General features: G+C 41.6%; 1 protein-coding gene across 1 annotated transcript in view; it reads left to right on the top strand.

The window, feature by feature from the left end:
• Positions 1–4,300, top strand: part of VWC2 (von Willebrand factor C domain containing 2) — a 107,913-nt gene extending 103,613 nt beyond the window's left edge. The window contains exon 3 of the mRNA XM_035026470.1: positions 4,149–4,300. Within this exon, the coding sequence (XP_034882361.1) occupies positions 4,149–4,300 (152 nt within the window). The remainder of the gene's footprint in view (positions 1–4,148) is intronic.
• Positions 4,301–23,566: the final 19,266 nt, after the last annotated feature.

Here is a 23,566-nt window from a genome sequence, read left to right on the forward strand (position 1 = left end):
TAAAACATGTATATTAAAAGTGGATGGAGAAAAATAAATCATTCTAACACTAATAAAAAGAAAGCAGGAGTAGCTATATTAATTTCAGAGTAGACTTCAAAGCAAAGAACGATATCCAAGATAAAGGAGGTAATTACATAATGATAAACGGGTCAGTTCTCCAAGAAAATATAATAGTCCTCAACGTGTTTTCACCAACAACAGAGTTTCAGAGTACATGAGGCAAAAACCGATGGAACTGCAAGAAGAAATACATGAATTCACTATTACAGTTGGAGACTTCAACATCTCCTATTGGAAACGGACAGCTCCAGGAGGCAAAAAATCAGTAAGGACACAGTTGAACTCAGTACCATCATTCAACTGGATACAGTTGATATCTATTGACTACTTTATCCAACAATGGCACAATACACATTCTTCTCAAGTTCCCATGGAATATTTACCAAGATGGAGCACAATCCATGCCATAAAACCCACTGTGACACATGTAAAGGAACAGAAATCATACAGCGTCTTCTCTCAGACCATAGTGGAATTAAACCAGAAATCAGTAACAGAAACATAGCTGGATGGGGCGCCTGGGTGGCTCAGTTGGTTAAGCGACTGCCTTCGGCTCAGGTCATGATCCTGGAGTCCCGGGATTGAGTCCTGCATCGGGCTCCCTGCTCGGCAGGGAGTCTGCTTCTCCCTCTGACCCTCCCCCCTCATGCTCTCTCTCTATCTCATTCTCTCTCTCAAATAAATAAAATCTTTAAAAAAAAAAAGAGTCTGTTTCTTAAAAAAAAAAAAAGAAAGAAAGAAACATAGCTGGAAAATCCACAGATACTTGGAGATACACAACAGCCTTCTAAAAAAGACATCAGTCAAAAAAGGAGTCTCAAGAGAAATTTTAAAACATTTTGAACTTCATTAAAATGCAAACACACTGATCAAAATTTGTGGGATGCAGAAAAGCGGTGCTTGGAGGGACACTTAAGGCATCAAATGCATATATTAGAAAATAAGAAAGTACTGAAATCAGTCTGAATTCCCATCTATGGAACCTAGAAAGAGAACAGCAAATTAAATCCAAAGTAAGCAGAAGAAAAAAAATAATAAAAATTTGAGCAGAGGGGCGCCTGGGTGGCTCAGTCATTAAGCGTCTGCCTTCGGCTCAGGTCATGATCCCAGGGTCCTGGGATCGAGTCCTGCATCGGGCTCCCTGCTCAGCTGAAGCCTGCTTCTCCCTCTCCCCCTGTTTGTATTCCTGCTGTGGCTATCTCTCTCTCTGTCAAATAAATAAATAAAATCTTTAAAAAAAAAATTTGAGCAGAAATCAATTACATTGAAAATGAGAAATAGAGAAAGTCCAAGAAACCAAGAGTTGGTTGTTTGAAAAAAAAAAAAAAAAATCAATAAAACTGAGAAGCCTCTACCCAGGCTAACTAAAGGAAAAAGAGAGAGGACACAAATCACTAATATCATGAAATAAGGGACATCACTCCAGATCCCACAGAAGTTAGAAAGAGAACAGAGGAATATAAGGAACAATTCTGTGCCTACAAGTTTGACAACCCACATGAAATGACAGTGTGGTATTGGCAAAAGAAAGACAACCAGATCAATAAACAGAATTGAGAGCCCCAAAATAAATCCAAATAGGTATAGTGATCTGATCTTTGACAAAGAAGTAAACACAATGCATTGAAGAAAAGATAATCTTTTCAACAAATGGTGGTAGAACAATCGGGCATCCACATGCATAAATACATAACCATACAGTATTTATCTTTCTCTGAATGACTTATTTCACTTTGCATAATACTTTCTAGGTCCATCCATGTTGTTACAAATGGCAAGATCTCATTCTTTCTTATGGCTGAATAATATCCCTTTGAGTATATATTCCACACCTTCTTTATCCATTCAGCCATCAGTGGACTTTTAGGTTGCTTTCATAGCTTGGGGATTGTAAATAATGCTGCAAAAACATAGGGGTGTATGTATCTTTTCAAATTAGTGTTTTTGGTTTTTTGGGATAAATACCCAGTAGTGGAACTGTTGGATTGTATGGTATTTCTATTTTTCATTTTTTGAGGAAACTCCATACTGTTTCCCACAGTGGCTGTACCAATTTACACTCCCACCAACAGTGTACAAGGGTTCCCACCTCTCTACATCTTCACCAGCACTTATTTCTTGTGTTTTTGATTTTAGCCATTCTGACGGGTGTGAGGTGGTATTTCACTGTGGGTTTGATTTGTGTTTCCCTGATGATGAGTGATGTAGGGCATCTTTGCATGTGTCTGTTGGTCGTCTGGATGTCTTCCTTGGAAAAGTGTCTATCCAGGTCCTCTGCCCTTCTGTAAATGAGGCTATTTAAGCTCAAAACAATGAAATTACTTAGTCCAAGATCACATAACTATTAGCAGTGGTATCAGATTTTGAATCCAGATTTTTCTGGAGAGGAGACCTGTAAGGACCTAACACCCGCAAGTACAGGTTTTCTGGGCAATTATGGTGTGTCTTCTATGTGCAAAGCACACTGGTAGATATTAGGACAAATGAGAAGGAGATTGTGTCTTTAGATTAAACTCTGCAAAAGAAACAAACAGAAAGAAGCATGCTAAAGAGAGCTAGAGTGGAATGTAAAATTAACAGGTGTTTCACGTGCCGAGTGGGACAAGTGTTGACAAAGTGGGTCCTGCCCAGACCGGCTGCCACACCACTGTTGGCTCTGACCTCAAAGAGAGAGAGCTGAGGAATCCATCCCGGGCCACGGGGGTCAGGAGGCAGCCCTGAGTAGGTTGTGTGGGAATGTGCAGAGATAGAGGACCTCACATTGGCCAACTGGGTGTGCGAGGGTCTGTATTTAAAACATTGTAATTCACCAAAGCTGATGGAGGAGAGGGTCTTGACCACACCTGGTAAGTCTGAAGTGTCAGCAGGCTGGAAACACGGAACCAACGCTCAAGAGAGAGGCGACTGGAGCTGCAATTTGGATTCATCCCCACATGGATGATTGTGCATGCTTCAAGGTCTCCAACAGAGAAAAAAATAAGTGAAGGGATGAATCCTAGGGCTGTGTCTGAGTAGGAAGGGCTGGGGGTAAGAAGAAAGCAGAGCCCCTGCAGGGAGAAGGGGCTGTGTATACTGGGGCACGGGGTCCAGAGGATGACATTGACCACTTGGTTAATGTGAAAACCAGTAGCCACGAAACCATGAGTTTTTCTGCTTAGAATTATAAGAGCCAGTTTTTATCCTGGAGCTTGTTTGGATTAGTTTATTTTTAAAAAATTTGTAGGCGAATGTTTTTTTTTTTTCTATCGCTTTTATGGCTGCATACATCACAATTAAGCATATTTTGGTTGTGAGCACGTTAGCAAAGATTATAGAGGCAAAGAAGGGAGAATGAGAATCTGACTCAGTGCTCAAGTTCAAAGCTGGGGGCCCTTATTTAGGCCCCAGTAAGTGCTCACGTTTCCATTTTAGAGGGAGGTCTGGAGGTAGAGCAGATCTTGGGCTGGCGTGGAAGCCTGTGGAAGATACAGCCCTGGTTAACGCTAAGATGGTGCTTTTCAAAAGGGGTCCCGGTCTGGGGGACGGGCGGCAGCGCATAGTGCGTGGGAACATGTTATCACAGCACATTCTCGATTCCATCCCACACTGAGTGAGTCAGAGGCCCTGGGGGTGGGACCAACAGAAGCCCCTCGGGCACTGATGTCCGATATCCAAAAACCCGCTCCGAGAGGTGCGGAAGTTACACGGGACTTATTGTCACTCCAAGCAGTTTGCTTATTTAAATTCCCTCTCGTAAAGGTGCCATGAAGAATGAGACCGGTTCTTTGGAAGTCACAGTTAATTAACTTTTTTCTGTGGTCACTTAGAATTAATTAAATCAAGTGATTGCAGATTGGACTTCTGTGGAAGGCCCCCTGGATGGAACAGTTAGTGAAGATCACAGTATTGCCAATCATAAAAGATTTAAGTAGGGCCAGTTTCATTCCAGGACAAAAGTAGGAGTGCTTCATATTGTTTAAATGGTCACTTTCCCACTGTCATTCACAGGAGAGGGAATAAAACATACACTGTGAAGCTGGCTACCTAATTAAATGCATTATATATTTATGCACACTGCTAATGTAAAACGTTTTTCTGCGTTGCAGGCCCAAACTGTTTTGCGGAAACAACTGTCATCCCCGCTGGAAGAGAAGTCAAGACTGACGAATGCACCATATGTCACTGTACTTACGAGGAAGGCACGTGGAGGATCGAGAGACAGGCCATGTGCACGAGGCATGAGTGCAGGCAAATGTAGGAACGGGACCACACACACACACAAGAACAAAAAAACAGACGTTTTTCTAGAACCTTTTACTGACGGGAACATTCTAGATGACTCTGGGGAATAGCATTCAACAGGAGAAGACTTTTGAGGAGGAATATGGAACATGGTTGGTACTTTTGCGTTTCTTGCTAACAGTTACTGCAAAAGAAGGAAATGGGTATATTTCAAAACATCCACAAGAACTTTGGGCATAAACCCCCCCTCTCTAAATAAATGTGCTATTTTCACAGTAAGTACACCGAAGGACACTATTCTATATTAAATGTATTTCTATAATCCCTCTATTAGCTTATATAAATGTTTTCTATAGATACAGATTAAAAATGCCGTGTTGTCAACCATGCTCACTGTGTACCTGCATATCGTCTTCGGTCCCCGATCCCCTCACATGAGCCTGGTGGTGGCTACTTGATTCTGCTTCACAGCTTGGAACAGTGCGCCCATCGATGGACCATAAGACGACGAAATACCGAAATCCTGCCCCCATGGTGTCTCATCCCAGACACAGATCTCATGTGTGTCCTTACGAGATTCGGTCTCCTTCACACAAATACGTTTCCTTCTCATAATGACTCCCTGCTTTGATTGTCTCCGTTCTCGGTCATGTGGGAGATGCAGGCACAAAGTTAGGCAGCACGTGCTTTTTTTCTGTATATTCGAGGCTCCCGTGTTGGGGGCCATAGATGGACACATCCATAGAGTTCATTCTCACGCACATTACTTTCTCTTCTGAGCATGCCTTTAAATCATCTTGTAAGCCAAGCAACAGGGTAGGTTGGAATGTTTGCACTGTTGTTCCATCAAGCTGAAGCGTGCAGTGAAATAGGGGGATTTCTTGACTCTCTGGAGCAGAGTGGAGGAAAACCCAAGCCCCAAACAAGTCTCTACCTGGAATCTAGATGCAGTGCAGGGAACCACCCCCCCTCCCCCACCATCCACTCAGTGGATGTGTGTTTCTTACCGGAACAATCAACTACCCTCCGTAAGAGAGTAGAATCTGAAAGATCGCCCTGTATTAGCCATCCTTCTGGAACAGAGTGAGGAGCATCCCAGCCAGTATGTGAGCACGGACAGGGCCAAAGCCCACGTGCACTCGGCTACTTCTGTGTAGTTACCTGTAATCCCAAACGGATTTTATGTCCCCTCATTTGGACAGGGAATAAAAGAAGCCACTGCAAATCCCAATCCTTGAGCAATACATATTAGAGAATATTCCTGCCTTTAGCAATCACGTTGACCCCTTGCACACTGCTGAGAAAGGTGGTCAGTCTTAAGAGGCGTACAGTGAAAAAATGATAGTCATTATCTGAATCTTTAAAGTTTTTTTCCCTATATTTTTATTTACTCCAAAATTTTGAATTAAGCACCTATTAGTTACAAATCATTTGATGACAAAAAGGGGGAATAAAGCATGGTTTCTTGCCTTCATGGGCTTTTGGCCCTACACCTAACACGAGTAAGAAATTATAGTGCATTGTGGCAGGAGGTCAATTCAAGGTCGGCAAAGGGAAGTTCTTTCCTGATAAGAGCAGAGAATACCAAAATATCATCCAGTATCTAAGAAATCCTTCAGGCATTAAAGGTTGACTAATCAAGAAAAATTGATATATTTGTCATTATTGAAAACGTGAACCACTGTGTACCTTAATAAATGTACAGCCAGCCCTAACTGAAGCCTCCAGAACTTTACATACGCTTACATTTACTTTGAATCTTGTTTATCAAGAACCACCTTGGGCCAAATGGGCTCCACGCACATAGATTTTCAAGAAAATGCTCAGGGCAGGTATTAGCTAGTTGCTTTCCCAAACTTAACCTTTGGTACTAAAGGCTACTAGACATTGGCCATCATCACTCTATTATCCAAAGGTAGATTTTTTTTTTTTTGAAACAAGGTTATATAAGTTATGGTTTTGCCAACAGTGGGCTCGAATCCCTGTGGGGAGGTGGGTCATTAGCTATCGCTAACAGTCCACAAAGCCACCTCTTCTCTCCCCAGCAAACACGCTGCAGTGAGAGACTCAGTCAGAGGCCCAGAGTCTCCCTGCCTCCCTTGGTGATGTAAGTCCCTCCCCGCATGGGCGGTGAGCTCTGGAGTAATTGCAGTGGGACCTATGAGAATTTCAGGAAACCCGGGACTTTGGTCGTATACAGAGAGAGTGAATAGGAGAGCATCTGGGAAACAGACTTCTACTTGCTCTAAACGAGTGTGACCCATACATACCACGGGTGCAGTCTGGAGCGGGAACACAGGGGCTGTTCTTACACTAAAGTAACTCCCTGTCCCTCTCTGGTTCCAACCCCTCATTCCTCTTTCCACGTAAGAACACTACGTAAACCACACATATGGCTGAACTTGGGTTAATGACACTGCATATCCTTAACGTAGAATGATGCTATTTGCATTTTTGTCTAAGAGAGACTTGTTCTTCTTCGGTTATTTCTTGCCATGAGTGTAGAGTTTCACATCTATAAGGTTGTGGCATGTTGAAATTTTCTTTTCCTCTTCTTTTTTTCCCCATAGAATATTTTGCAGAGATTTTTAACAATGAAACCGTTCTATTCATTCACCCTTAACAACTGCATTATAAAAAGAGGAAAATACATGTCCAAGTTATTCGATTGCAAAATATTCTGGTTTGGACACAGTCCTGAAAAAGGAGCCTCAAAGTTCACGTACAGACGTGTTCGGAGAGCCATAATTCTTAATCTTCCAATCGGTCTGCTCCATGAGTCCCTGTGATTGTTGTTAAGTGACTTCTTCAGGTTGAAAAAGGAAATCGTGCTTACAGAGGTAGCACATGCACTTATTTCAAATATCCGACCTATATATCTGCCCATGCGAAGCAATGTGTATTAAGCAACAGGACGATTCTGGAAATTATCTAATCTGACATTTCAGACTTTCAAGTGAGATTCGTTCCTTCAGTCACAAGATATTTCCTGTGCCGTTGTGTGGATCTGTCAGTCTTTGTACATTTCACGGAAGTCTTGGGTAATTTCAAAACCTTGCATTTTATTCCTGCACAGAGCACACCTTAGATGCGTCCCCGCCATGCGCCACACGGAGCTGCAGCTCCAACCGATGCAGAGGTGAGAGCATCCTTGACAGCAAGGAGATTGATTACAAGCCTCGAAGCTATCTGACATTTCAGTGTTTTTCTTTCGACTTTTTGATACTTTCAATTTCTTCATCTCCTTTGTACAGTAAAACAGGTTTAAGAGATAGTCTTACACATTTTAAAATTTTTAGCATCACGATTATGTTTAAGAAACTCTCCTCTCTATTCCCCCAACACAAACGTTGTATGTTTACAATGTTTAAAAAATCCAAACAATTTCAGAGAATTCAAGTGTCTTCTATTTTGTTTTTTGTTTTGATTTTAAGCAGTGAAAGTGAAAGATTTTAAAGTGAAAAGTTTAGTGTATCCATTATTTAAAATGTGCACAATATACTAACTAGCTCAACCGAAAACTGAAAACTATATCCATTATTTTTAAATATAGATAGAAAACAGAACTATAGACACAAGCCAAATTTAACAAATATTAACAGTTTACTATACTTGCTTTAATAGGCAAGACATCAAGTCTACTCTTACTGATTTTTAAAAAAATCAGATGCTTTTCTGCAATGCAATGTAATAAGGAGAGGTGAGGGGGCGCCCGGGTGGCTCAGTCGGTAGAGCATGTGACTCTTGATCTTGGGGTCACGAGTTCGAGCCCCACGTTGGGGGAAGAGTTTTCTTAAAAAACAATTAAGGAAAGGTGATTAGGTGCCGTCTCATCCATGTAATGAGGCCGGTCAGACACCTATTGTTCCAGGATTTGGGCTTCGTTGACAACACATTGTCATTCCTAGACTTACCCCACAGTCCCATGTTCCCACTAGCAGCCTCTGTGGATGGCTGGTGTGGTCACTTTTCCTGAGTACTCAGATTCAGAGAGAGCAATCACTTCTTCGGGAATAAACGAGGGTTTACAGCTCGTATGTTCTATGTGCCAGAGGCCACTTCTCACTGTTCCATGTAGAGCTGGTTCATTCTTCAGATTCCCACCAGCCTCCCCAGTCTACCAGTTTAGTTTCCTGAACACAGATGGCGTCTTTGACTGAATGAATATGGGGCAAGGTCACAGCCCACACCCTGCCCGGGTCTCCTGTTGGCCATGAGAGTCTCAGGCTTTGGGTTCCTCCGACCACGCTTTGAACGTGGTCTCTGCTTCCCAACTGCCTGCTTTTTCAGCACTTGGAGATATTCGCCATTTTTCAATATCCAGCTCAAGTGTCGTTGCTTCTGAGGAAGCTTCTTTAGCCCTACATGGATGGTTGCACTGGGCCCCTGCCATACTGTCCATTTGGTATTTTATGCTAGCATGATTTAGAGATCATATCATACTTGGCGTTATACTTCAGTTTGTCTGTTTGCTCTATTATTCATGCCAAAATCTCTTTATTTCAGGCTATGGAACATTCAGTCCCTAGAATACCGTCCAATACCTTTATGCTGAAGGCTTGTTGAATTGTATTCAATGTAATAATTCAGAGGTTTTTTTTGCTGTCCTTGTTTAAGGCCAACGACCATCTTGAAGAGCAACTCAAAGCTTCCATGACTGTTTGCCCGACCTGTTGTCTCCTGCTTTCTCAGCTGACTTGCAAACCTCAGTGTCCAGGGTTCAGCAGCCCAAAACATAGCAAATCTCCACCATTGCAGAGTTTATAGAGAACAGCCCTTAGACAGGCACCGGCCATTTCTGATACAAGTCAGGAGACACATGGCTTTCGGTGTCAAATTTCTGATGCTGAAAATAATTTCTTATGTTGAAGAGACACTGGTTCTTAGTGATGATAAGTCAAGTTTATAACTTTGGTCTTTACAGTATTTATTTACTTAGTTCTGACTTTTAGAATATAAATTTCTTGTCTTAGACTTTCACAGTCCAGTATGTATGCATGTTTTCATCTTTTTACATAATTACTCAATAGGTATCTAATAAAGTAATAAATCAATGAACTCAGTCATTTCTGCAGGAACACACATTTCCACAGGCTGTTGGGAAAGTGTTAGAAGGTGGTGGTTGTCTACATTTCACCACATGTCCAAGTTCACTCTGAGTTTTGCAGAACACCTGGGGTTTTTTTGTTTTGTTTTGTTTTTTTGCACCTGCTGTTTTAACTTTAACACGAAAATGTAGAGATTAAGCCCAGAAAACTTTTTATTTTTTATTTTTTTACATTTCTATTTTAATTCCAGTTAGTTGGCATACACTATTATATTTGTTTCAGGCGTACAACACAGTGATTTAACAATTCCATGTGCACATAATGACAAATGCCCTCCTTCATCCCCATCACCTGTTTCCCCCATCCCCCACCCCCTCCCGTCTGGTAACCATCAGTGTGTTCTCTAGAGTTAAGAGTCTGTTTCTTGGTTTGCCTCTCTCACTTTTTCCCCCTTTGCTCATTTGCTTTGTTTCTTAAATTCCACATATGAGTGAGATCATATAGGTATTAGTCTTTCTCCGACTGACTTACTTCACTCAGCATTACACTCTCTAGGTCCATCCATGTTGTTGTAAATGGCAGGATTTCATTTTTTTTTTATGGCTGAGTAACATTTCATTGTTTATATATACCACATCCTCCTTATCCATCCATCAGTTGATAGGCACTTGGGCTGCTTCCATAATTTGGCTCTTGTACATAATGCTGCTATTTTGATGTAGTCCCAGTGGTTTATTTTTGATTTTGTTTCCCTTGCCTCAAGAGACATATCTAGAAAAAAGTTGCTATGGTCGATGTTAAAGAAGTTGCTGTGTTCTCTTCTAAGATTTTTATGTTCAGGTTTCGCATTTAGGTCTTTAATCTATTTTGAATTTATTTTCATGTATAGTGTAAGAAAGGGGTCCAGTTTCATTCTTTTGCATGTTGCTGTCCAGTTTTCCCAACACCATTTGTTGAAGAGACTCTCTTCTTTTCTATTGGATATTCTTTTCTGCTTTGTCAAAGATTAATTGGCCATTTAGTTGTGGGTTTACTTCTGGATTTTCTATTCTATTGTATTGATCCATGTGTCCATATTTGTACCAGTACCATAGTGTTTTTTTTGTTTATATGTTTTTGTCAGTTTCAGTGGTAGAACTTTGTGATTCATGAGTACTCATTACAGTACCACAATGTTTCGATCACCACAGCTTTGTAATATAACTTGAAGTCTGGAATTGTGATGCTTCCAACTTTGCTTTCCTTTTTCAAGATTGCTTTGGCTATTCCGGGTCTTTTGTGGTTCTATACAAATTTTAGGAATATTTGTTCCGTGAAAAATGCTGTTGGTATTCTGATAGGGATTGCATTAAATGTGTAGATTGCTTTGGGTAATATAGACATTGTAACAATATTTGTTTTTCCGTTTCATGAGCATAGAATGTCTTTCCATTTCTTTGTGTCACCCTCAATTTCTTTCATCAGTGTCTTACAGTGTTCAGAGTATAGCCCTTTTGCCTGTTTGGTTAGGTTTTACTGCTAGGTATCTTATTATTTTGAGTGTCAAATGCCTAATTTTTAAGGGAATAAATCCTGTTGAACATTAAGTCATGCTGACATTCATGCTAGGCATGCTCACCCAAAGTGTCAATAACATTAGGAAGATTTAAGTGAAAATGCACTCTAAATGCTTGACACATGGGCATTTGATGGTCCAAGAGATGAGTAGTTTAACTCCTTCCAGTGAGTTCAGAGAAGTACACAAAGCCTATGACTTACACGTTATACAGGTACAGAATTACCAACAATAATCAAAGGGTACACTTAAAGTCACTTTAGTACATCACTGACACATTCTGATGAGTTAAAGCAATTGTAAATATTGCCTCTTTAGTTCCAAATTCAATTTTCAGGAAATAGAAACATTTCTCACTCTTATTTAGAATTTAGTAATATTTAATGATTAATTTTCTTTGTTTCAAAAGATTGTTTATTTGGGGCACCTGGGTGGCTCAGTCGTTAAGCGTCTGACTTTGGCTCGGGTCATGATCCCGGCATCCTGGAATCAAGCCCCGCATCAGGCTCCCTGCTCGGCGGGAAGCCTGCTTCTCCCTCTCCCACTCCCCCTTGCTTGTGTTCCCTCTCTCACTGTCTCTCTCTCTGTCAAATAAAAATAAATAAATAATAAATAAATAAATAAATAAAATATTTTTTATTTATTCATTTGAGAGAGAGAGAGAGCATACAAGTGAGAGCACAAGCAAGGGGGAAAGGGCAGAGTGAGAGGGAGAAACAGACCCCCCCCCCCGAGCAAGGTGCCCAACACAGGGCTCAATCCCAGGACCCCGGGATCATGACCTGAGCTGAAGGCAGATGCTTAACCAACTGAGCCACCCAGGAATCCTTGATTAATTATCTATTTTAAAAATTCCTGGAATTTAAATTTTAGGCAGAACTGTTTTCAAATACACTATGAGATTCCTTTTCCCATTTTCCTTTATTTATTATATTTACATTACCAAATGAATACAATTCTATTTTTATTTGATTTCAGGCTTTGTTCCCTTCCTAAGCATGTATTTCTTACAATTAGAATTTTAAAAGTGAAAAATATCTAATAAGTAATGTTTTTCTATAAATCTATTAATGTTTTATGTATATATATATAAAACAAATATATATAATAAGTATATATAACAAATTTAAAAGTCTTAAAAAATCCACTGTTAGGCAATAAAGAAATGTGATTTCTAAGCCAAGAATTATGCTAGGTGCTTTCACTTATTATTTATGTATTTATTTATTTATTTATTTAAGATTTACTTATTGATTTGAGAGAGAGAGTGAACAGGGGGAGGGCAGAGGGAGGGAGAGGAGAGAAGCAGAGCAGACTCCCTGCAGAGCACAGATCCCAACACAGGGCTCCATCTCAGGACCCTGAAATTATGACCTGAGCAAAAATCAAGAGTCAGAGGCTTAACCAACTAAGCCACCCAGGTGCTCCATAGGTGCTTTCATTTATTCTCTCATTTAGCCTCAGTATCCCCAAGCAGTAGTTAAAATCCTCCCCTTGTTTGCAGAAAAGTCAATGTGGGCTTGGGGAAGTTCAGAAATAGGCTTAAAGTTCAGTCCAGTGAATGATGGGGTTAAGAACCAAACTCTACTTTACACTAGAGCCCTGGGATTTGAAGTTTTATCATTCACTTTTAGAGCAGGGCCCTCTAGATATAAGACCAGATTTTCAAAACGCTTTTGTGTTCTACTCCTCACAAATACCAGGTATGAACAGCCTCCTGATCCCCTAATTCAACTATGGTGATCTTGACATTTGTTAAAGTGAAAGGTAGCTCCTCACAAAATATTGTGACCTCCCCCTTGTCTAAATGTGTGTCATATATTTTGATTCCTAATTGAATGAATGATACATAGATTTCCTGTTAAAATAGTACTCAAGCATCAATGATGTTTTATATGTCTTTTTTTAGGTACGGTCCTTCCACTGAGATTTACAAAATATGGCCAAATGTTATGACCCAGTCTTCCCGAAGCCAAGTGAAACTAACTGCAATTTATTACGTGCCAATTATATGACAAGCACTCCAATAGGCATTTCAAATTCTTTCATTTGATTTCTTCCTTTTGTCAACTCTGCTGTATCGATGAGGAAATTAACACATGGTAGGTAACTTGTTCAATGTCAGGGAGAGAAGTGAGGCCATCTCTCCATCTGGTTCCATTTTCCTGCATGGGGCATGGTCAGGGCTGGGATGGATCACATTACCTGCATCAGATATTTTTCCATCAGAGTAGCTGCTGACCTTATTTGATCATTTCTATCATCCTACAGATATTTACTGGGTGTATGCTATGTGTCACATATGGTTTAGGCCTCGGTGACTAGGAAATGTATGGCCTTGGGAACCATGCAGCTCTTGGTCAAGTATACTACAGAGGCGCAAAAATCAGCCAACACAGGGATGGCATCAAAGGCCAATTTGAACTTGGGCACTGAAGTCATTAGCTTGCATCAGTAACACCATTTATAATTTAAAACAAAATTTTGCTACCTCCTGCTACACATTAGCTAGTGATGGAATGATGAAGCTCATATTGTGTGGAACCAATGACTTCATTTCTTTTTTTTTTTAATTTTCCAAAGTGTGGCTTTATTGGTATTGAAATATTCGATGACCAACACAGATCTTTTTAATTATGTTATGTTAGTCACCATACAGTACATCATTAGTTTTTTTTTATTATGTTATGTTAATCACCATACATTACATCATTAGTTTTTTTTATTATGTTATGCTAATCACCATACATTACATCATCAGTTTTTGATGCAGTGTTCCACGATTCATTGTTTGTTCATAACACCCAGTGCTCCATGCAGAACGTGCCCTCCTCAATACCCATCACCAGGCTAACCCATCCTCCCACCCCCTCCCCTCTAGAACCCTCAGTTTGTTTTTCAGAGGGAACCAGTGACTTTTAAAAAAATTAACTGCCTTCGTAGGTTAGTTATGCTCTCTCTACAATACACTGCACGCATTTTCTAGTTCAGCCTCGCAAACTCCAGTTTAATTCAGTTACTATAAATTAATTATAAAGGACTCTACTCACGTTACATAATGTTAAATCTGTGATTTCAAAGCACAGGCTATTTCTCAAAACAATCCCAGAGGTGGTGGAAGTGGTTGGAGGAGAAGGTGCCCCCAGTTGCCGGCTGTGGACTGAGGGCCAGGTGGGTCCTCCCACTCCTGCCCTCCCTTGCTGTTTCCTCTAGAAGAAAATAGTCCCATTTAAAAATAGACATCATTGCAATAAAGGGGCTTGGTATAAAAATATGTCCCATCTGTCTTTTTGTATGTTGTAGATGAATTATGGCATTGATACCGTTAAAAAAAAAGAGAGATCTTACAAATAGCAACACTGAAATGAGAATCAGAATGTGCCCTTTACAAAATACTGAATGTCTTTAAAAGAAACACGATGGGCTTTTTTTAGTACAATAAACAGCATACCTACACTTGAAAGGACAAATAATTTTATATAATAATTGGGGGGAATATACAGGGAGTGAATAATTTGGACATGGAACTCAAAACGGAAAAGTTGAAATTTAGAGTAATACAAATTTTAAAAGACGTTTTATAAACCTTTCAAATACTAAGAGGTACTTCTTAAAAACTCAGAATTATATAATGAGCCCCTTTCTTAAGGAAGCAAAGAAAATGATAAGAGAAAAGTGGTCTATGGGTGAGATAATTTTCCTTCAATTTATTCCTCAAAAAAGCTGGAAGCTCTCTTTCTATACATGCATGCATACAAATGGATAAAGTTACCTTCTGAATTTACCAAGACCTAAAATATAAATATAAGCGGGATATGATGAAAACAAAAGACAAAACAAGCAATGCATCATTGGCTAGACATTCCTTTTAAATCAGATATCAAAGAAGGCTGGGTTTAAGCAGTAACAGGTGCACTGGAGTAGACCGAGAGAGACTCTCTTCAGCTGATTCTGCCATTTGTCTGTGTAAATACAGCTACATAAAGCCTGTAGCTATTTCTGCAGAGCTATAAATATAAGCATGTGCATATACACATATGTATTCAATAGTGTTATTTACTACTTCTAATTTGAATTGATCTTTTTAAACAATTTTAAGTTCTTTTTCCATGGACCCAGTATTTGAAAGTGAAAAAAGACTTTAAACAGCATCATTTGCAAATATATGTGATGCTTTACAAGGTACCAGATAATGAGAAGACCATGTCTTTGTGTTTTCATTTCTCACAGACTGTTGTAGGAAAAAATATACTAAAATGTTGCACTTATTACATTTATGAATTACAGACAGTTTTCTATAGACTGAGAACAATGATATATTTTTATAGGTTCTTTAGCGAAAGTGAGTGTGCCAGTAAAGTGTTCATGTCCTGGGTACAACAACATCAATTTTATCTACCAAGTGTGACAACGGAAGAATCTCCAAGCACCATTTTTCCTGTTTATCTGACATATGGAGAATATCACGATCAGTGTTGAAGATACCAAGGGGAATTCCAGTCAGGGACAAAGAGGGGAGGAACTTGATCCAAAGGGAATGCCCATGATGCTTTTAGGGAACAAAGACTAGCACATGCTGGTTGGAGGGATGTAGGCATGTGGTTTCCACCCCTGACATGGGCCTTCGTCCACACTTACAGAATTGCAATGGCTAAAATCCAAGGTCAAAGCATCCTTTTAACATTTATAAGTATCCTCAATTAAAAAAAAAAAATTTGCAATCTCTTTGCTTTATGTAATTTAGCAGTAAGGCCTTTGGCCATTGGAGGTCTGGTTCAAAACACTGTCCTACCATTTACTGAATACTGATCAGGTACATGATACCCTACCTCTGCACTTCTGACTGCTCTCCAGTAAAGTGGGGACAGTAATACCAACCCCTACGGTAATTACATGAGTTACTATCTGTAAAACACACAGGCTAGAATAGATAATAGTCATCAAGCACAAGATCCACATAAAGGTGTTTATTACTTAATACATGGAAAATATGAGAACATTGAAATTAAAACATTCTGAAGATTCTAATTCAGTAAAAGTGAATGTCTAATTTGGGACTCATTGTATTCCTATGTTTGAATTAAAAACATACAACTTACATACTATCATAACTTTTATCCCATTTATACATAGTATCTTCCAGAAAAATGTTTTGTAAAACCTTAATATTATGTGGAGCTGAATTTATATGGTTAGGCCCAATCTGTATGTGTTGTTGCATGGGTATGTGTGTTGAACTGGTTTACAAAATAAACTCTTTCTTAAACTGGGTTTTGCCCTTCTAGACAGAGTCACATTTAAGAGAATACATCTAAAATATTTCAGCCTTTTGAACTAGATTAAACAAGAATAAAGTGTGTATCATTAAAAATACTCAAAATTCTATAATTTTGAGTTTTTTAAATATAATCCTTGAGGCTTATTCAAATATATATTACGACTTTCACTTGTGTCATTTAAATGAAGGACGGACACTGCTTTACACTGAAGTGGTATCTACAATATAACCATGTCCCACAGCACAAGCATGATGGTGGTACGTTTTTGTCGTTTCTAAAAGTGAACGTAATGCTCCTTAACAGAACAACTAGGAGTATGGACTAATGGTAAGTAAATATCTTGAATTCAGATTCTTTTCAGGGACTCTCACTAGAGTTTCCTTTGCTGTGGCATGAAGAAAGGCTTCTTCAAAAATTAATAAAAAACAAAATCTTTTTAAAGCTAAGAACTTCACTCGCATTCCTGAGTTGGCACATTTAGGTTAATTTGGAAAAATCTTCCGGCCAAAGTCAACAAAATGAACTGGACAGAATATGTAATCCCTTCTGAAGCATTTGAAGGCCTAAAAACCTAGGAAAAACATCAGACCAAGAGCTGGAAAAACTCACATACATATACAAAACTCATGTATATGAGGAAAAACTCATATACAGAGCTTGGCATTCTGAGCATTCCTGCCCCAGTATGACTCCTATTTGGAACACTGAGACACTGAACAGCACTTTTGAAATCTCATGGGGTGAGTATGTAGGGCAATATGTGGAGTCTGGGTGTGCCAAAGATGGGGGCCCTGGTAACCTCCCCACACTTCAGTGTATGACCTGACCCAGTGTGACCTGAGGGTGAACGAGGTGCCATCTTAACTACAGCTCATCTCTGAATCATTGGATTACTCCAGAAAATCACAGCTGCTGAAACTGGGTTAAAGTGATCCTAGGTTATTGTAGTCTCTGGCTCCTCTCTGGGAGTCAGTGATACCATCTTTGGCCCTAAACTATGATTACAAACATTTCCCAACACAAGGCATATGGTCAAAGCTACAGAGGCACACAGGGCTGAGAGAAAACATAAACACAGAGGAGCAGAAACCCAGAACAACACGTGCCGATCCACAGGTTGTCTAGTGAGGCAATAATCAGATCCAGAATATAAAGTCAGTCTGTTGCACTCAAGCAGGCACAGGACAAAATTACAAATTTCAGCAGAGGATTAGAAACATAATTTAGACCAAGCAAAACTGAAAAAAAAAAAAAAAGAATTTTGGAACTGAAAAATCCAAAGATACAGTTGAATGGGTTTCACAGTGCATTAGACATAGTTTAAGAGAGAATAATGAATTGGAAGACAGAACAAAAGAAAAGAAGCACAGATAGAAAATGCCTGAAGAATACTCTTTGGTATTTCTTTTAGTGAATTTCTACTGGTGATAATTTTTTCAGTTTTCATTTGATTGAAAATATCTTTAAGGCAACTGCATTCTGAAAGGATGAGCATATGGGGGCACCTGGGTGGCTCAGTCGGTTAAGCATCTATCTTCAGCTCAGGTCATGATCTTGGGGTCCTGGGATCGAGCCCTGCATCTGGCTCCCTGCTCAGCAGGGAGTCTGCTTCTCCCTCTTGCTCTGCCCCTCCCCCCCCCACTTGTGCTTTCCTCCCATCCCACTCATGTTCTCTCTCTCTCAAATAAATAAATAAAATCTTTAAAAAAAGGATGAGCATATAAAATGGTAAGAGGACCAATAAATATTAGATCTTGATAAAGACATACAGCGTAATCTACAGGGTAATATTTTTATATGTAACAGATGGAATAAATAGGAGACATAAAAGATACAGAAGACCTGGATACCATAATTAATAAAGCTGACCTACTGGACATGAACATAATTCTTCCTAAAAAGTTTACAGAATATATGTTTTTAAAAATACATGTGGAGGGGCGCCTGGGTGGCTCTGTCGGTTAAGCGACTGCCTTCGGCTCCGGTCATGATCCCGGGGTCCTGGGATCGAGCCCCGCATCGGGCTCCCTGCTCGGTGGGAGGCCTGCTTCTCCCTCTCCCATTCCCCCTGCTTGTGTTCCTGCTCTATCTCTCTCTCTGTGTCAAATAAATAAATAAAAATCTTTAAAAAAAAAATACATGTGGAAAATTCATAAACAATGACTTTAAACTGAGCCATAAAGTCTCAACATATTATAATCTGACATGCAGATTATAAATCCTGACAACAGTTCAATTAAACTATAAATCAATAAGAAATATTAAAACAAAACGTCTCCAAATGTTGTAAGTCAAGAAACAGAATTCCAAGTATCCCAAAGGAGATGTCACAATAGAAATTGTAAATCTGATGTGACTGAGCAAGAACCAAAAGAAGGCATAAATAACCCATGTCAAGAATGGGAAAGGCAAACTCACCACAGATTAAATTAAATTACGGGTTCTATACTTCGTTCTGCCAAAAGGAAGTATCTCCACTCCTCCAAGTTTCTCCCTCTTACTACTAAAAATCCTTGACACAACAAACAAGCTTAAGAAACCTCGGGGAGCTGGAAAGGAGGAGAAGGCTGCCTAAGAACCTCAGGAGTTGAGGGACACCACTGCTGGAGTTCCCTGGTTTCCTCATTGCCTCCCATATAATCCAGGCCCACCAACAAACAAAGATAAAAAGTTGGATGGGAAAAAGATGATCTAACAACAGAAGACCTTTCTGGCCATAAACCCGTCCTACCAAGGGAAAACAGTACCTCCACCCCTGGTCTTAGTGGTCCCAGTTGGAGTTGTCCCCTCACCCACCCTCCACCCCACAGAAGCAGAGGGCATTCCCATGCCCCTGCTGGGTGGTTTCGGGCCCATTCCTGCACCTCCTAGCCGGTGAAGTGGTCCAAATCTTGGTGGGATGCTCTTCTGTGCAGGATTCCATGCCTGGGGCGGGGGCGGGGGTGGGGGGTCAGGCCTTTGTTAGCCTGGGCAGCTGTGCTGTCCATATAGTGGGTAGGCATAGATCCCTGAAAGGATGAATCACTGGAAAGAGCTGGATGTCCTCAGTTGGCTACCACATGGATGGCTGGTGTCCTTGCGGAATAGTGCCCTATCAAGGACTCACTGTTGGTCTCTGTTCAGGATAGGTTTGACTTTCAGAGGTGGCATTGGCTGTAAGAGCCTGGGGAAGTGGAAGTCCATGCTACTGGGCCCATACGTAGCCCTGTTGCTGTATCCTGGCCATTGCATTTATGTGTCCATATGGAGCGCTCCTGCAGCTGATGAGGAGAGCTGGCTGAGACACTTGAGCTACTTGGTCATTCAGTAGCTCTTCTAAGGACACATGCTTTTTGCTGGATGCCAGTATGTGATTAAAAGTCTTCACACTTTTGGGGCGCCTGGGTGGCTCAGGCAGTTGGGTGTCTGACTCTTGATTTCGGCTGAGGTCATGATCTCAGGGTTGTGGGATGGAGCCCCGTGTTGGGCTCCATGTTCAGCACGGTGTCTGCTTGTCCCTCTTCCTCTGACCCTCACCACCCACCCTGCTCTCTCTTTCTCAAATAAATAAAGTCTTGCTCCCGCCAGGCTATTGACCACTGATGAGGAACACTCTATAGTTTACTCTCTCCAGTCTTTCAGGGCCACTCTCAAATTCTGGCTTGCAACCACTGGCAGACCCAATTCCCTCAAAAATCAAGCTTGGGATTTTTTCTTATCATTGATGTGAGTTTAGAGCAGAGCAGTACACTTGGTACAAGCGATACGGAGGTCTGGATCGCCCACTCACGCAGCTTACTGACTGGGCCCTCTGGTCCTGCCTGGACTCAGTTCTCCATGTACCATCTCCATCTAACAATGGATTGCCACTGGGTCAGTTAAGACCCAACACACCCATCAAAATGGACAGTTCTGGGCTCATGGCCACCTGGTGCCCCACAGTTAGGCATTCCATCAGTCCTGTATTACTTGTATGGCTCTGGCTACCTCTCCTCCCATTATGGGAAACCCACCAATACTCAGACCAGCACATCCTTGATGGCCCCGTGAATGGTGTGTCCGTGAGCTCTCTTGTGGAACATAAAGCTGTGTTGGGTTTTGTTGTTGTTGTTGTTTTGTTTTTTTAGCCTTTTTTTAGCACATGCAATTCCAGCATTTCTTCCTCTACCATCTGCTGGGGCAGCTCTGGCACTTCTATGTTGCTCGGTGTGGCCCGTCACTTTTTCCAGGCGTCTAGAACCCCCAAGCAGTAAGTTTCCCCATAACCTAGGGGACTTGTCAGGGGGTTAAATCATATCCCTCGAAAGTGTACTAGTCAATTCTTACATAATCAGTTTTATATTGCAGCTCCTTTGCCCTGGTTCCTGTCAGTACAAGTAATGGGGTCTTTCTGTATGCTACCAGAGAGGCCCTTTGGCTCTCACACATGGTCTTCAACTGCTTGTGAAGACCTCCACTTCACATTCTTCTTTTCAAAGCATCAATCTGACTCGACAGTGACCTTTTGGCATCACTGTCCCCTTACTGACCTGAATCGTCACAACCTGAAGGATATGCCATTCAGTACAGCACTCCCTCTGCCCACTGGGTGATCAGTGAGCAAGTCCCATCTTACTGCCTGTATTCTCAGACCAGCTCCGGGCATTACTTGGGTTAGCTTGGGTCTTCTGGGAAAGTTACAAAAATAGGATTGGATGTGTGAGAGATTAATCTGGGAATGTATCTGTGAGAGAAAAAGGAAAGGAAGAGAGAACATGTTAACAATGCAGGTCGGACCCCATGAGGAGGAGGAGGAGGAGGAGGAGGGAAGGTCGTGGGCAGAGTTGTAGACTGTGTGAGTTGATGAGTGGTTCTCAAACCCCTGCTGCCCATCAGGAAACTCCCAAAGACCTAGATAATGGGCCTGCATCCTGACAGTGGCCATGCTCAGTCACTGGTGGCAGCTGTCTGTGGGAAGCATGGCATCAGTGTGAGCAGAGGCAGATTCAGAGGGCAGCAGAGGGGCCGTCAGTCAGTTAGTCCTTCCGGGGAAGACTGTCATGGCTGTCACGACTGTACTGGGTGCTGTGGTCTTCAATTTACTTTTACCACAGGACAAGGAAGCACTCAGATCTGCTCTGGAGGACCGCTAGCATTCCTCCCTGCCCCTTTGTGTTATGGCAACCCAATTCTCCCTTGATGATTCGGGTCAATCAGTCCTCACCAGCTTTTTACCCTTGGTTCAAGAGCATGGGGTAGAAGTTCCAGCTTACAGTTTAATAGAGGCATTCTTCCCTAGGTAAATAATACCTCCAAACTAGCAGAATCCAAAATTGCAGGGGCAGGAAGCAAGTGTTTTTCTAGCAGATAGACAGGGCAATCGTGAGAAGCCAGTCCCATCACCTACACCCAACACACACACAAATCTGAGACCTGAGTCTTAACTCTAGCAGTGACAGCATGATACGTTAATGTCACATAGGCAGTTACAGCTCTAGAGTCTGCCACTATGCCCATCTTACAATACTCACTGTGACTCCACAGGCACAAAATCAGTGAGGGCAATGTGGCTAGCTGCTAATACTTGGTGATTTGGGGCATAAATCATCACACCCGGGAAGACACTACTCTAGCCCCCGTAAGTGACGTCACTCAGCTGGCAACATACAAGTCTTCAACTTTAGTCCAGATGGCTTTAAGGCCAGTGAATTACATGAGCATGAGCTCGTGGCCACACTTCATTTCCTACAAAATGAGTTCCCTGGTCAGCAGCAATGCTGTGAGGAATACATTGACAGCAATAAAAGCATTTGGTAAATCCACAGATGGTGGTTTGGGCAGAAATACTGTACGCAGGGAAGACAAATCTATAGCCAGTTCCAGTGTGAACAAAGTGCGGAGCCTTTCATGATGACCTTGGTCCAGTGTAACCAACCTGCTATTCGGGTGGCTGGCTGTCTCTCTGGTAAACATTGCCACATTGGGGGCTCATAGCTGGACTCTGCTGTTGGAAGGTCAGGAGCTCAGAGGTGGTTGTAGCCGGCTTGTTACTTAGTAGCCGGCAGACTCTCCATCTTTGTCACCGTGACCACTTCGTTCATGAGCCTACTGGCAAGGGAGAGAGAAGCTGACCATTATCCATGGATGGGTCATCGTGCCCACTGGATTATTAAGGTTCTCTGCTGAATTTCTCTTTAGTGTGCATTCCTTCACACTTTGTGCTCATTTGGAGAGATCATACACATTTTCTAACACTCTGTCACCAAATTTCCAATCTTGTTGCTTCCAAGTGTCTGATCGGTGGGCTAAACTGCTGACTTACTGCTCCTTAAAAATCTACACAGACCTATACGTCTAGTCATCTCCCATTCCTGACAAAGTGGAAAAATAGGTACACTGCTCAAAGTTCTACCTATGGAGAAGATCCCCCTTTACCACTCCCCTTTAGGATCACCCCTGTGAGTGTAACTGCAGCTGCCCACTTTTGGATGCTGCCAAAATATGGTGCACGATAAATTAGGATCAAACCTTTTCTCCCCCAGTAAATTTGGGATGGAGAATACCACATGAGGTCACAGGTGCAGGGTGAAGTGAGAAGGCAGGACTAGGAACCATGAGAGTCTGAGCCACTCCCTCTGCAACTGAGCCCAGCTCACACACACCTGGGCACCACTCCCCCTGGCTGACAGAGTGCTGCTGTGCATGCCCAGCTTCCCAAAGTTCACAGTGTGATTCACCTCACCTCCAGCAACCTGCCCAAGATTGCACACACCACCTCATCTGCTGCGACATTCCCAGTGTGCTCGGACTGGCTAGGTCACGTTGCCCATACGAGGAGCAGCTTCTGCGGTGGCTGCAATGGTTGCAGGGCTGTCTCTTGCTCTGAGCCTCATTCAATACTGGTGGCCCCTCATGTTACTTAGTAAACGAGCAGAAACAACACTCAGTTGAAATAAATGCTGTCTTCAAACCCCAGAAAACTCCCCTCTTAGGCAATGCGCTTCTTTATTTGTGGAAGAAGCCAGATAAAGAAATTCGTCCATTATCATGGAAGGGTATCAACATACGCCAGATCACAGGACCCCTAGAATTTTTACCAAGGTGGCAGGCTCCTGAATTTTTGTGGGGGCTTATATCCAGCCCTCTGCCATGCATACGCCTCACAAAGTTGTGTGAAGAATTTGGTAATTCCTGTGTACTGGATACTTACAATGGTGCCTTTAACGTGGTAGATCAGCATGTGCACCACAAAATGGACAAACGGTGAAATTACCCACAGACAAGGTTATGACAGAGGCTGGAATACAACACAGCCCTGCAGTAGGACAGTGAAAGTGTGCTTCTGGCCAGGCAGCAGAAAACAAACTGCTCCTGGTGGTTTCTACCTTAAAGTATAGAGAAGAAACTATTCACCAGATCCGCAGCTGCATTCCATATGCTGA

This window comes from Mirounga leonina, unplaced genomic scaffold, assembly GCF_011800145.1.
Source record: "Mirounga leonina isolate KUSES-001 unplaced genomic scaffold, KU_Mleo_1.0 Mir_199, whole genome shotgun sequence".
Classification (NCBI taxonomy): Eukaryota; Metazoa; Chordata; class Mammalia; order Carnivora; family Phocidae; genus Mirounga; species Mirounga leonina.